The sequence below is a fragment of the Chiloscyllium plagiosum genome, chromosome 7 (genome assembly GCF_004010195.1).
Source record: "Chiloscyllium plagiosum isolate BGI_BamShark_2017 chromosome 7, ASM401019v2, whole genome shotgun sequence".
NCBI lineage: Eukaryota > Metazoa > Chordata > Chondrichthyes > Orectolobiformes > Hemiscylliidae > Chiloscyllium > Chiloscyllium plagiosum.
This window is the reverse complement of record NC_057716.1, coordinates 78,504,897-78,520,795: the sequence shown is the minus strand read 5'-3', so window position 1 is coordinate 78,520,795 and position 15,899 is coordinate 78,504,897. Positions and strand designations below refer to the sequence as shown.

Genomic DNA, 15,899 nt, shown 5'->3' with positions numbered 1-15,899 from the left:
AGACCCTTCATTCCAGATTTTCATTTAATTCAAAATTCACCATCTGCTAAGGAGGGATTTGAATCCAGGTTCCTGGAATATTAGCTGAGTTTCTGGGTTAATAGTCTGACAATAATACCACTTTGGCCATTGTGTCCCCATATCATTGATACTTTAAATGTTACCCATTTATTCCTGGGTCTCCATCTATTTTATTCCATCTTCAACAGGGACATTTTCAGTGGAAAGTGAGTATAAGATAGTTACTTTTACTGGAGACTTTCTGGTACCTCCACACTGTACAGAGAAATGCAGAGAGATTTTTAGTATTTGCTCTTTCCAAGCTGGGAGGTTTGCAGCTACATTAGCCCCAAACAAGATATGGTTACCTGGTTAGGAGGCAATAAAAATATTCACAGAATCTCTACAGAATGAAAGCAGGCCATTCGGTCCATCAAGTCCACACTGACCATCTCACCCAGACACACCCTTTCCTCTCCCACACTCTTCCCCCACCCCTGGAACTCTGCACTTCCCATAGCTAACTCACTGAGTCTGCACATCTTTGCACTGCAGGAGGTAACTGGACCACCTGGAGGAAACCCATGCAGACACAGGGAAAATATGCAAACTCCATACCAACAGGTTGCTTGAGGGTGGAATCAACCCTGGGTTCCTGGCACTGTGAGCCTGCCCTCAACCATCGCACCACTCTATATTGTTGAGCAATTTTCACTTAGTTCAGAATCTATGGACTCCATGGTGTCTGCCTTTGTTTTTGCTGTTCCAGGAAGACTGCAACATGTATACAATTTACAATATGATCTAGTAAACATGATCTTTTAAAACCACAACCATCTCTTTGCACAGTCATCTTGGTTTAAAGCAGAATCTCCCATTTTAACGAAAACAAAAGGAAATAACATTTTATTTCCTTTGTTTTTGGACTTGTTTTGTGATCTTTACTGCACCTGTAAGTCTAAACTATATCCCTAATCCATGTTACTACCAATAAAAGTTTACTCATGCATCTCTGCATCTGTCATTCCATTTGAGAGCAATGCATTTGATGTGGTTTAAAGCTTTTAGTAACGAAATAGAAAGTTGATAAATCATAGTTTTTTTTAACGGAAATTGTTTCTTTTGCAACCTACATTCAGTTTTCTTTTATTTTCTCGATTTAAAAAATCAGCTGATGTAATGATTCTGCAATCTCATTTGTTCGTCTTGCATTTCTCGGTTTATTTTTACCGCATCTTCTTCACTTTATTCATCACTGCAGAGTCTGAGCAGTGGTGTAGATTATCTTCCTCTTGATGTATCTATGCCTAAGGTTTGGGTATTTTAACCTGATTACATGTTTTTATTTTGCATCCTTTCCTGTCATTGTTTTTAGAATTAAACTTTTAGGTACGCATACTTTTACATCAAATGAACTATCAAGTTGTACCAAGTGGCAGAGCAAAGGAGGTTTATACCTTGAGTTTGAATAGAGTGACTGAGAATACGGAAAAGGAGTCATGTTGCAGTGACATCTAAGCACATGGAACTGGAGCCTGGGAAGATGTCCTCTCTTACTGTCTTCTGTGTTGAGTAAAATCTGTTGCTATTCATTTCAAGAATATTACTGCACAAGCTACATAATTAATAAGCATGAATAGAATAATCAAATTTGACTTAGTTTTTTAAATCTGTAAATATTTTAAAACTTTTTAATCACCTACTTACAAAAACAGCAACATTGAATTGAACAGTTGTTTTAAAATCAACAAAATTCCAAGAACTTTGAGTCCCTTTTGCAAGTGAGAAAGCTGCATTATTGGCCCACAGGGATACTAATAATGATGTACACTTCGTATGAGTGATTCATGTTTCATTTGGCTGATATATGGATTGTAGAATTAGATTCCAGTCAAACGATCCATTGTAAATTGACTTTGCATACCAACAAATAGATATGCATTGTTCACTTTTCCAAGAAAAAAAAAGTGGCAGGACAGAAAACAAAGTTGTTCTAGGAACTAATAAAAAAGTGATCTGAAGGTAAAGTTTGTGTCCTCATTAATTTTAATCAGATGCCATAATTCTTTTTGGCATTGCTATTTTGGGGAACCATTCAGCAATAAGTTTTCTCTCAGCATTTCATCAGAACAGAAAATTGAAGATGGATAAGTTATTAAATAAAATCAGTTTCTCCAGTTGTCCCATGGGTATGTCAGCTAAGTAATCAAATTCCACTTGTCAGTATATATTAGATAGAGCAATACTTGCTTTTCATTGATTTTAGCCAAAACAACATTACAGTAAAGAAAGATTTCCAATCATAGTCTTTACAGTCACTTATTCCATTAAAATAAAACCAAACAAACTCAAGTTTCTGAGGATCTAGTATAAAGAAAAAAAATAAATTTTGACAATGTCAGAAATAGGTATTGTAAATCATAAAATGAACATATTCGTCCACTAATGTACTTCCATAGAATACTTTTGAGCATCAATTCATAATGCCTTCCTACTTGATATTTAACACACTAATGTAAATGTGACAGGTTGCATACTGGTTTCAGAGTACAAAAAGGGTGGCGCTTTTCCAGCAGGTCTTCCCTTGCTTCCCTTAGTAACCTAGAGTATATCCCGTCTGGCCCAGGGGATTTACCTATCCTTACGTTTTTCAAAGTTTTCAGCACATCCTCTTTCCTGACATTAATGTTCTAGCATATTAATCTGTTCCAAACTGTCCTCACAAATGTCAAGGTCCCTCTCAGTAGTGAGTACTGAAGCAAAGTATTCATTAAGGATCTCCCCTACTACCTCCGACTCCAGGCACAAGTTCCCTCATTATCCTTGATCAGCCCGACTCTCACTCTGGCCATCCTCTTGTTCCTTACATTAGTGTAAAACACCTTAGGGTTTTCCCTCATCCTACTTGCTAAAGCTTTCTCATACCCCCTCCTAGCTCTCCTAAGTCCAATCTTCAATTTCTTCCTGGCTACCTTGTAACCCTCTAAAGCCATCTCTGATCCTTGCCTCCTCAACCTTAAGTAAGCTTCCTTCTTCCTCTTAACTTGGTGTTCTACATCTCTTGTCACTCAAAGTTCTTTCAACCTACCATCTCTTCCTTGCCTCAGTGGGACAAACTTGTCCAGCACTATCAGCAGGTCTTCCTAAACAACCTCCACATTTCTGTCATGCATTTCCCTGAGAACATCTGTTCCCAGTCGAGGCACCCCAGTTCCTGCTTAATAGCATTATAATTCGCACTGCCACAATTAGATACTTTCCCATACCATCTGCTCCTATCCGCCTCCATGAGTATAGTAAAGGTCATGGAGTTGTGATCACTATCACCAAAATTCTGCCCCACTGAGAGATCTGACACCTGGCATGGTTCGTTGCCAAGCACCAAATCCAATATGGCCTCCCCTCTAGTCAGCCTATCTACATATTGCATCAGAAATCCTTCCTGGACTCACCTGACAAAAACTGCTCCATCCAAGCTATTTGAACTAAGAAGATTCCAATCAATATTGGGGAATTACAGTCACCCGTGACAACAACCTTTTTACTTCTACACATTTCCAATATCTTCCTCCAAATCTGCTTCTCTGTGTCTCTGTTGCTATTGGAGGGCCTGTAGGAAATTCCAATAAAGTGACTGCTCCTTTCCGGTTTCTGACTTCCACCCATACTGACTCTGTTGACAAACCCTCCTTGTTGATTTTCCTTTCTGCCCCTGTGATAGTATCACTGATTATCAATGCCACCACAACCCCCACCCCCCAGTCCCCACCACGTCTTTTGCCTTCCTCCCTAAACCTTTTGAAATATCTAAATCCTGGAACATCCAACAACCATTCCTGCGTCTGTGATATCCAAGTCTCCGTAATGTCCACAACATTATTGTTCGAAGTATTGATCCATGCTCTGAGTTCATCACCCTTATTCCTGATACTTCTTGTATTAAAATAGACACACTTCAACCCATCACACTGATTGCACCTTTGCCCTATCAAGTGTCTATCCCTCCTCACAAATTCTCTGCATGCTGTATCTGGCCGTTCATTAGCTCCTTCATCATTTGATTCGTAGCTCAGCGATTCCGCCCCCCTGCCAATCTTGTTTCAACTAACAAACTTTCAACTAGAGATCGAGCAAACCTCCCACCCAGGATATTAATGCCCCTCCAGTTCAGGTACAACACATCCTCCTTGTCCAGGTCCTAACTTCCCCAGAATATATTCCAATGATCCACATATCTGAAGCCCTCCTTCCTACACCAGCCCTGCAGCCATGTGTTCATCTGCACTTGCTCTCTTTTCCTTGCCTCACTAGCCTGGAGTATCGGTAGCAACCCTGAGATTACTACTCTGCCTTCTAGCATCCAATCTAACTCCCTATATTCTTTTTTCAGGTCCTCCTCCCTTTCCAACTATGGTTTTCCAAGTAATCATAAATCTTGTCTCTCAGAATCCTCTCCAATATTTTGCACAACACTGACTTAAGACTGACTAGTCTATAATTCCCAGGATTGTCTCTATTCCCTTTCTTGAACAAAGGTATAACATTTGCCACCCTCCAATCATCTGGCACTACTTCTGGTTGCTCTCCCTCTCCCGTAAGAAGCCTGGGGCAGATAGATATAGAGCTGAAAATGTGTTGCAGGAAAAGCGCAGCAGGTCAGGCAGCATCCAGGGAACAGGAGAATCGACTATTCGGGCATAAGCCCTTCTTCAGGAATGAGGAAAGTTTGTCCAGCAGGCTAAGATAAAAGGTAGGGAGGAGGGACTTGGGGGAGGGGCGTTGGAAATGTGATAGGTGGAAAGAGGTCAAGGTGAGGGTGATAGGTCAGACTGGGGTGGGGGCGGAGGGGTCAGGAAGAAGATTGCAGGTTAGGAAGGTGGTGCTGAATTCGATGGATTTGACTGAGACAAGGTGGGGGGAGGGGAAATGAGGAAACTGGTGAAATCCGAGTTCATCCTTTGTGGTTGGAGGGTTCCTAGGCGGATAGATATACCCTGGGTTTCCTTAGGGAAGAGATTGCTGCTGCAATGATCTTTGCGTCCTCACTGTCCACTGGAGTAGTGACAGGAAAATTGAACAGAACTCAATGATGTCTTGTTTCTGTTCTTTTCTTTTAAATCACAGCGATTTTATAACAAGGTGAACAGATTTCCAACCACATAGTGTTCTGGAGAATTTCATACATGACCCTGGAGATTCTATCCAATACATTTGAGCATGTTCTCAGTAAAGATCTCACTGTATGGATAAAAACTGGTGCTGTCATTACCACAAGGCCATCAACAAAATCTTGAACAATAAGGTCAACCAGATATATAGAGCACTAGCTGCAAGGACATCTCCAAGCAATATTTCATCCTGATTTGGAATATGTTACTGTTCTGTTATTGACACTGTAGCAAAGTTTTAGAATGATCTTCCTACCTAATGTGCTTTATTGTTTTCTATATGCTCCCCTATATAAATCTGGTTTCATAGTACAAAAAGAGTACCACTGGAAAACTCACTTCCCTTAGTAATCAAGGGCATATCCCATCTGGCCCGGGGGATTTACTTATTATTAAGTTTTTAAAACTTTTTAAAACATCCTCTTTCCTGACATCAACATGTTCTAGCATATGAGTCTGTTTCACGCTGTCCTTAGAAATGTCAAGGTCCCTCTCAATGGTGAATACTGAAGCAGGGTCATTTGAGCAGGGTCTCAGTAAAACTCTCACTATATTGATAAAAACTGGTGTTGTCATTACCACAATGTCATCAACAAAATCTTGAACAATTAGGTCAACCAGATATATGGAGCACTAGCTGCAAGCACATCTCCAAACAATATTTCATCCTGATTTTGTGTATATTGCTTTTCCTTCTTTGATATTGTATCAAAATTCTGGAATTCTCTTCCTATCTAATGTGCTTTATTGTTTTCTATATGCTGCCCTATATGACATGTAATACAGGGAGTTGTTTTTACTGAGTCAGATATCTGGAAATTTATTAACAACTAACTATGCACACTATATTTTCTCACACTTACAAAAACAATCTGTTATACGTTCAAGACGGAAGGTGATGGCTGAGTGGTATGATCACTGGACTGTTAATCCAAAGAGTCAAGATTAGAGTGGTGCTAGAAAAGCACAGCAAGTCAGGCAGCATCTGAGGAGCAGGAAAATCGATGTTTCAAGCAAAAGCCCTTCATCGATACATTGATTTTCCTGCTCCTCAGATGTTGCCTGACCTGCTGTGCTTTTCCAGCACCACTCTAATCTTGACTCTAATCTGCAGCATCTGAAGTAACCACTTCTGCCTTGTTTATCCAAAGACCCAAGCAAAGTTATGGTGACATGGGTTCAATCCCACATGTGACTCCAGACCCACACCAATGCAGTTGGCTCTTAAGTTGGATGGACAATAAATGCCAGCAATGCCCTCATCCCACAATGAATTTTAAGTAGTTATATTACCATTAAATTACATAAATAATTGATTGCCTGACTGGCTGGCAGGTTGAATACCAAGTGAAGGCACAGGAAGTCAGATGGAGAGTTTTTACATGAGACCATGGTCATGGTATCATCAAACTGTCTTGAAGGTATCTTATTTTTATGGGAATTACTATACTTTAAGGGATGGCAGCTTGTAAGCTACTTCTTTAAAACTATTAGGAATGGGAAAGAAAATGCAAAAAAAATGAATACATAAAACTAAACTCAAATTCTGCCAGTCAGAATATGTAAATAGTAGCATCATGACCCATTATTACTGAAGCAGATCCAAAATTTGTGGACTTGTATCAGCTTATTGTGAGTTTGGAAGTAATTCCAATGTACTTGTTAGGGTTGCTGTTAGGATCACCACAATCTGGATGAAGGAACTGAGTGCATTCTGGCTAAGTTGGCAGATGATTACAAAGATCAGTAGAGTAGCAGGTAATGTTGAGGAGGCAGGGAAGCTGCAGAAATATTCAGGCAGGTTAAGTGAACGGGCAAAGAAGTGGCAGATGAAATATAACATCATGCACTTTGGTAGGAAGAATTTTCTAAATGGGGAGAAGATTCAGAAATCTGAAATGCAAAGTGAGTCCTAGTCCTGGTATCTCTTAAGTAAACTTGCAGTTTGAATTGGTAGTTAAGAAGGCAAATACAATGTCATTATTCATCTTGAGAGGACGAGAATATAAAAGCAGGGATGTATTTCTGAGGCTTTGTAAAGCTCAGGTCAGACCACATTTAGAGTATTACAGGCAATTTTGGGTCCCGTACCTAAGGAAAGATGTATTAACCGTGGAGCAAGTCAAGAGGACTTTCCCAAGAATGATCCCAGGAATGAAAGGCTTAACACGTGAGGAATGTTTGAGGATTCTGGACTATACACGATGGAGTTTTAAACGATGAGGGCGGATCGAATTGAAACAGAATACTGAATGACCTGGACAAAGTGGACATTGGGAAGATGTTGCTATTCGCACGAGAGACGAGGACCCAACGACACAACCTTCGAGTAAAGGGAAGACCTTTTAGAATGAAGATAAGTAGAAAGTTCTTCAGCTAGAGTGGTAAAGCTGTGGAATTAATTGCCACAGAAGACTGTGGAGGTCAGGTCATTGAGTATATTTTAGACTGAGATAGATAGGTTCTTGATTGTCAAGGGAATGAAAGGTTACTGGGAGAAAACAGGAAAATGGGGTTGCAAAACCTATCCGCCATGTTTAAATGGAAGAACAGACTCAATGGGCCAAATGGCCTAATTTCTGCTCTTATGTCTTATGGTCTTATTTTTGATGGAATTAGAATTTGCTTTAATCTCACGTGTACTCAAGAAAGTACAGTGAAAAGTGTGCAATGCTGAAATCATTGGGACACTTTGGATTTGCTGATTTCATGTTAGAAATCTACCATCATATTTGCTCAATTCAGAGCATAATTACAAAGCTATTAAAATGAATAATAATTGTTTAGTAAAATCATTGACAAGATCTATGATAGATCTTCACAATCATCCTCACTGGTGAAGTAAGCTTATGCAGGTTGTAACTAAGCCAAATAAAACAGGAAATCCACCCTTTTGACCCTTGGCGCTTACCAAGTTAGGCATATTGAAACTAAAGAGGGTATCACAATTGCCTTAGTAAATGAGAGTCACCCAGATTTAGATGAGTGACTTTTGCTGAAATGTGGATATCATTAGTAAAATAGAAACAAGTTGAATTATGAAGTATGAATAATTCACATAGTTTAGATATATTATACTACATCTTTGAAGCAGGTGGGCTTGAACCAAAGTGTTTTCTTAGCCCAAAGATAGGGTCACCATACCACAAGAGCTCTCTGAGTAATGATATCCCTTGTGTTTAAATAGTCTACAAACAATCCTTTCCAATTCTCATCGATGAATAGTGACCATACGTAGATTCAACATGAGGAAATTCATTTTTTATTTAAAAAGAAACTCTTTGCCAAGCAATAAAGGCTGCAAGAGTTGAAATAAAATGAAAGCGAATGACCAAAAACAAAACATTGATTCCTATGTAAGAAATAAAACAAAGAGCTTTGGATACTGGAGACAAGGCTGAGGTCGACCTTATGTTTATAAAATCATGAAGGGATTAGATATGGTAAATAGACAAGGCTGGGTGAGTCCAAAACTAGAGGGCATAGGTTTAAGGTGGGAAGGAAAAGACTTTAAAGGGACTTAAGGGGCAATCTTTTCATGCAGCGGGTGGTGCGTGTATGGAATGAGATGAGGGACAAAGTGATGGGCTGAAAAAACACAGCAAGCAGGCAGCATCAGGAGGTGGAGAAGTTGATGTTCCAGGTGTAACCCTTCTTTAGGACGTCCCGATGCTGCCTGGATTGCTGTGTTCTTCCAGCCTCCTGCCTGTCTACTTTGGATTCCAATATCTAGAGTTTTTTGTCTCTGGAGGAAGTGACGGAGGCTGGTACAATTACAACAGTTTAAAAGCCATCTGAATGGGGATGCGAATAGGAAGGTTATAGAGGGATATGGGCCAAATGCCTACAAATGGGACTAGATTAATTTAGGACATCTGGTCAGCATAGACAGATCAGACTGAAGGGTCTTTTGCATGTTGTACATCTCTATGACTCAATCACCCTATCTGAGACACACAGAAACAGAAATTGCTGAAGAAACTGAGCAGTCTGATAGCATCTGTGAGAGAAATGGCAGTGTTTTCTTTCCACAGATGCTGCCAGACATGCTGACTTGGGGCACCTGATGTGGCCTCCTCTATATTGGGGCACCCGATGTGGCCTCCTCTATATTGGGGAGACAGGCCACCTACTTGCAGAACGTTTCAGAGAACACCTCTGGGACACCCGGACCAACCAACCCAACCACCCCATGGCTCAACACTTTAACTCCCCCTCCCACTCCACCAAGGACATGCAGGTCCTTGGACTCCTCCATCGCCAGACCATAGCAACACGATGGCTGGAGGAAGAGCGCCTCATCTTCCGCCTAGGAACCCTCCAACCACAAGGGATGAACTCTGATTTCTCCAGTTTCCTCACTTCCCCTCCCCCATCTTGTCTCAGTCCCAACCCTCGAAATCAGCAACACCTTCCTAACCTGCAATCTTCTTCCTGACCTCTCCGCCCCACCCGCACTCCAGCCTATCACCCTCACCTTGACTTCCTTCCACCTATCGCATTTCCAACGCCCCTCCCCCAAGTCCCTCCTCCCTACTTTTTATCTTAGCCTGCTGGACACACTTTCCTCATTCCTGAAGAAGGGCTCATGTCCGAAATGTCGATTCTCCTGCTCCTTGGATGATGCCTGACCTGCTGCGCTTTTCCAGCAACACATTTTCAGCTCTGATCTACAGCATCTGCAGTCCTCACTTTCTCCATGCTGACTTTCTTTGGCAAGTGCTGCTATTGTGGATTTCTGTGAAATTACTTTGGTCGTATATTTTTTAAAAAATAATGACTGAAGAAGGAACAGGTACTGCATGAGGCACAATGGTTCAGCCAACAGTCTTTTTAGCCTGAACACTCTGACACCACTGTCCCACTCCACCAGACCCGATCATTTACGTCAAGCTCCAGGACCCGATATCCTCTCCTCCACCGCCAGACATAACACCCTCTCTGCCCCATAGGAGCCAACATACCCCCAACATCAGAGCTGACATGCTTCCTCTATATTTGCTGAGACTTGATTTACCCTCTTGTATCCAACTGGCTACCCATTGGGCAGCTGCTGTCAAAGTGGTTGTCTGTGATTCTGGACCTTTTTGTTTCAGAATACTGTAACCAGCAGCTATGAGAAAAGAGGCACTGTTTGCTTTTCCCTGACTGGACAATGAGGGTGCTGTTAGAGTGGAACCTCCTGTCAGAAGTGTGAAACTCTTTCATTGCATAAAAGAGAAGGAGCAGAGACAATCTATATATGACTGCTACTCCTTGGAAAATCTGGCCCTGTACTTTACTCTTGAAACAGTAGCTGAAGCATGCGTATTGAATAAATGTACAAGTTTGTACATGTATTGTGTGGTATCAACAGCAGGGAAGTGGTTCTCAAAGGAATGCAAGGGTATTGCTGTCAGTACTGCTAGCCCCATTACCGTCCCTCAGGAGACAGCACTTGATTCACGCATATGATGCATAGAAGGAGAGATCGATAATGTCTTGCCAGAGGCAGCATTGTGCAGATACTGATTCCAGCTGCATCAAGAGAATTTCAGGCTGACTGTACTTAGCATGCTTCAGCACGTTTTATCATCATTCAGCTTTGTCATAATTATTGGGACCATACGTTCTTTAATTCAGTCAAAAATATTGAACATTTAAGTGTAAAGAAAACCTATCATTTACAGATCCAACAAATATTCACAGGAAGTGTTTGTTAAAATTAAACTGTAGCAGTTTTGACTGTTAGATTTCAATAGCCAAATAATATAATTTTCATGAAACTTCTCTTATTAATAGCTAAAGGTTTCATTCGTTAACCTAAAATATATGTTAAATCAAAGTGAATGCACACATATGTTTATTGGACTAAACAACCTATACTTTCCCTCAGCAATTTTTTGGACAACAAAGAAATAATGAACTTGAATGTGTGTAGTAAAGTAATTAGTTATTTTTAAATTTAAGAATATTCTTTAGAGTATGACTATCATGTTCCTGTATACTTTCTGTATATTATTTTAAATATAGTATACTAAATCATCTGTGACTTGTATAATTTAGAATTTCAGTGCAAGTTATAACTGCGACTGTATATCACATATGCAGATAATCAAAACTCTATTCCTTTTTGGAAACATGGCAAAAGAACTGTTAGTCAAAGATTTCAGAGAACACAGCATAGAGACTCTATCAAATGTAACTTACCATATATACTCGAGTAATCGTCAAATATTTTTGACTACTTTTTAAGGTAAACTTTATGGAGTCGAATATTACATGGGTACTACTTTTGATGGGCTGAAATTCATGCTCGTCAAAATTCATACCATACCAATAGCAGAAGCACAATTGATTTCTAAATGAATGAAGAAAAAAAAAATTATGATAATTCTGAAAACCCTGGATGGAACACAACAACCAGCAAACTGGAAAGCTGGAAAGGAAAGTGACAGCTGGCACACTGACTCATAAACATTGATCTGTTATCTGTGAAGAACTAGGGCCGACTTATATATAAGATATATGGAAAATTCCATATATTTGGCCAAAAATCGGGGGTCACCTTTTACATGAAATTGACGTTACTATTGACTATTACGGTAGTGTATTGTTCACAACAAAAACATAATGTGTGTTACTGCTTTATGTGCAGATGGATGTACTGGACAGATTGGGAAGAGGAAGAAATAGACAACATGACAGGAAGAATTGAGAAAGCTTGGATGGATGGTTCCAATCGCCAGCTCTTTGTGACAACAATGATGCTATGGCCAAATGGTTTAACCCTCGACTATAACAATGGAATACTGTATTGGTGTGATGCGTACTACGATCACATTGAAAGGATTTTTTTAAATGGCACAGATAGAATGGTGAGTGCCCTTTCTTTTGTGCCATTGAAAACAACTATGCAATTCATGGCACTAAGATGCAAATTAAAAAAAAAAGATTTTACAATTAAGAGAATAATTTTTTTTAAAAACCCACCATCTTTTTTTAGATTAGATTAGATTTCTTACAGTGTGGAAACTGTCCCCTAAAATTAATTTAGTGATAGGAACTCAATGATGCACTTTTCCAACAGTTACGTTTCATGGAATTCTGCACAAACTAAATCAAATGAACAGGAAAGAGGCTCGTTAACTATAAACACCATTGCTTAGCTATTTAGTGCCCTTTACTTGGATGCTAAAAGGCCAATCTACCCTCGAGTATATTGGGCAGTAATTCATTACAAGCTGGAAATGTACCATCAAATACACCAGTAATACTCAAAAACAGTGTACAGAGCATAAAGTGAAACAGTCATTATTTCCTTCCCTTGGGTTAACTCCAATCTATAAATGAAAATCACTACAGTCCACTTTCCTCACTAAGTCACAACCACTGATGGTGTGTTTATCTAGAGGGCCACCTTGTTTCAAGTGAGGTGCAATATTGATCTCAGCAGGTGCAGGAGTTGAAATCATGCTGTTTTGTATCACTAATCAGCCATCCAGCCAACTGAGCTAACCAAGCCAACAGATTAGCTTGCACTGTTCCCAGTGGATATACTCAGGAAAGCCAGGTCTAATTTTGTGATGGATATGTAGGTCTGAAAGGGACTATCTTGTAAGATGCTATCAATAATGTATAATTTATGAACTATAGTAGCAGTGTTTTTAATAACTTTCCCATTTAAAATGCTAACCACAGCTATCCCGTACTCCCACACCCTCAATCACTGTTTGCCCCTCATCCACCACTGATGCCTTCACCTATCCTAGCCACTAGTTATTGCTCCCACCGCCACACCTTAAATCATTTGCCTAGCACTCACCTTTCTGTAACAGTAGATGAGGCCCAACCTTCAAGGGACTTCATTCATGAGCTGCCCTTATTCTCCACAGTTTTTTATCTGATGGAAATGATGCCCTGAGCCAAATACCAGGGGTGCCTCAGGTTCAGCATTACAAGCACACAGACTGACCACTGCACTCTCATTCACAGTCCCTGTCTGCACTGCACACACAGTCATGCAGCCTAATTTCTGTCCTAAATATTTCACATACATAGAACGTGGAATATAGAGCAGTACAGCACAAGTCAGGTCCTTTGGCCCTCGATGTTTTGCTGACCTTTTATCCTACTCTAAGGTCAAATTAACCTACGTATGCTACATTTTACTATCATCCGTGTGTCTATCTAAGAGTCGTTTGAATGTCCCTAATGTATCTGACTCTACTACCACTGCTGGCAGTGCATTCCACGTACCCACCACTCTCTGTGTAAAGAACCTACCTCTGACATCTCCTATACTTTGAAGAAAATATTACACTGAATGCTGGATTATATCATACTATCATATCACCATACATATTTCAGACAAAACATTATGCACAGCAATAATCAATTTTGCAAAATGTACTTAAAACACTTTATCCACTGATTTTTGTAACTATCAGTGATGTATGCATCCCTGACTTTGTTTTCTTTTTTTCCATCAAGTTCTATTAGCTTTTAATGTTATTTGTTTTTATGTTTTACACATATTACAGATAGTATATGGTGGGAAAGAAGTGAATCATCCCTTTGGATTGTCACATTATGGAAAATTTATTTTCTGGACTGAATACACAAATGGAACAATCTTTCAATTGGATTTAATATCAAAGAATGTTTCACTGCTTCGAAAAGAAAGGCCGCCATTATTTGGACTGAGAATCTATGATGCTCAGCAGCAACAACAGCTACAAGGTACTGTACATGTGGGATGCTAAAACAAGCTAATTATTTCATTTAATTGGACAATTCTTAAATTAATAGGTATGTAAGGACATGATAGATGTTATTTTGTAAATCTAGCTTTTAATTATTTCTTGTTACAAGAAGCTTAGTGGAGATAGCTGAACAAAATAGTCAAAGAAACGTTAATCCATCATGATTTAAAAATCCTGTTAAAATGCAAAATAACAGAAGACACAGTAAGAAATCTCTCATGGGGTTTACTGTGAAAAATGTGGCACCTTGCAGGAGTGTCTGAGCAGTTATTTATGAATGAACAGCAACATTTTTTTGTGCAAACACAAACTGCAAGTGCCTTTTATTTTCATTTTTGACTTGTCTCACTCAGATGAGTTTCTAAAAATCATTCCAAATGGAAAATGGCACTATCGTGTGTCTGTAATATACAGAGTAACCCCTTCCTGGAAATCAACAAAACTTCCTAGTTCATGTTTAAATCCTGCTCCTTTCGTTGGGAAAAGATCAATTATAGACAAAACATTCTATTATATTAAAAATATGATATATGCAAACTATATATGCAAATGATAAAGGTTGAAAATACTCTTTGTTTCATAATCGTTTCACTGGATGGGTTTCTTTTTGCTTATGACAACTATTCTCACTGTTCCTCCTCTGTAGAGGTTTATTTATGTATGCATTATGTCGTTCTGCTTCAACAATTTTATTTTTATCTGTTGTCTGAATGCTTATCACGTACATCTTGCTTTTTTTGAGGATCAAATTGCCTATGTTTGTTTGCACCTACTACAGAGAACAAAAATTAGATAATCGCAGAATCTGATTGGAGGAGGGATGTCGATCTGATCCTTGCCAAAATGCAAACTGTGCTCAGAACAAAACAGGAGCTGATATTTTACCACGCCAGTTCTTATTTTCAATTGGCTGACAAAGTATTGTCTAGATATTTAATTTAAAACCAAGTAAAAATGGCAGGGAGAGTTGAAAACAGGCCTGCAGGAAGAGATTGAACTACTGTTCTTGGAGCTGCTGTGTCAAGAAGATTGGGTGTGGTGAATAAACTCTGTCATTTTGATACAAGCCAATTTTATACAGCTGCTGTAGACCAAATTCACTCTCTCTGTCCCTCGCAGGGAGGAAAATAACAGGACAGATAAAGTTTCATCTTTCAGCAAGCAAGTGTAGTGCCTAAAAGCAGGATTAAAGACCAAAGAAGTGAGTTTTTGAGGGCTTAGCTCAGTTTGTAAAAAAAGGGTAACACCAAACATGTCAACTCATATGAAATAATTGAAAAAATATGCTTTCTTATTAAAATTAACATCTCCTGTGATTTGTGAGTAAGGGCTGTAAAGTTTCTAGATTTAAAAACATAATTATCTTATATTAAACAACTGATTGTGATCTTTCTAAATTGTTCTCCACAGCATTACCGGAGAGCATGGTGTACTTTTGTTACGTTTAGAGTGGTATCTCTTAAAGGGATCCGTGCAAAGGAGCCAAGTACTCAGATATTGTCACATGGCTACAGGCTGTCTATACTGTAGTATGTAAGGCAGAGCATATGTTTGGAGATTACTCTACTGTAAACATAGGTTTAGTTGTAAGTAAAGCCACTAGAGATTTTCAATCCATTTTCTGGAGAAGAGCCATACCAAACTCAAACTGCAACAGATACTGGCAGATTTGCTGAGCTTCTCCTGCATTTTTGTGCTTGTAACAGAATCCATGTGTCCCATTTGCATTACTTTTAGACAACACATGAATATTATTACAAATTATAGCTGCAATCTCATGGTGTTGAAAGGTGAGGCAGTGGCTGGAAAGATTGCAGTAATCACATTAAGTAAGTGTACGTTTTGAGTAATGCAGTGATCCAAGGAAGACAGAGTGGTGGTACTGTTTGGTGGTTGCTGTGAGTGGTTGCAAAAGGCTTTTGTGGCAATCGCAGTGGTTCTAGAAGTCATTATACCAATGGTGATGTTTGGCCAATGTTTGTATCTT

General features: G+C 39.4%; 1 protein-coding gene across 1 annotated transcript in view; it reads left to right on the top strand.

Annotated features, from left to right (window-relative positions):
* LOC122551725 (low-density lipoprotein receptor-related protein 1-like) overlaps positions 1-15,899 on the top strand; it is a 1,892,490-nt gene that overhangs the window by 980,244 nt on the left and 896,347 nt on the right. Inside the window, exons 13-14 of the mRNA XM_043694091.1 lie at positions 11,806-12,025; positions 13,691-13,889. Of these exons, the coding sequence (XP_043550026.1) occupies positions 11,806-12,025; positions 13,691-13,889 (419 nt within the window). The remainder of the gene's footprint in view (positions 1-11,805; positions 12,026-13,690; positions 13,890-15,899) is intronic.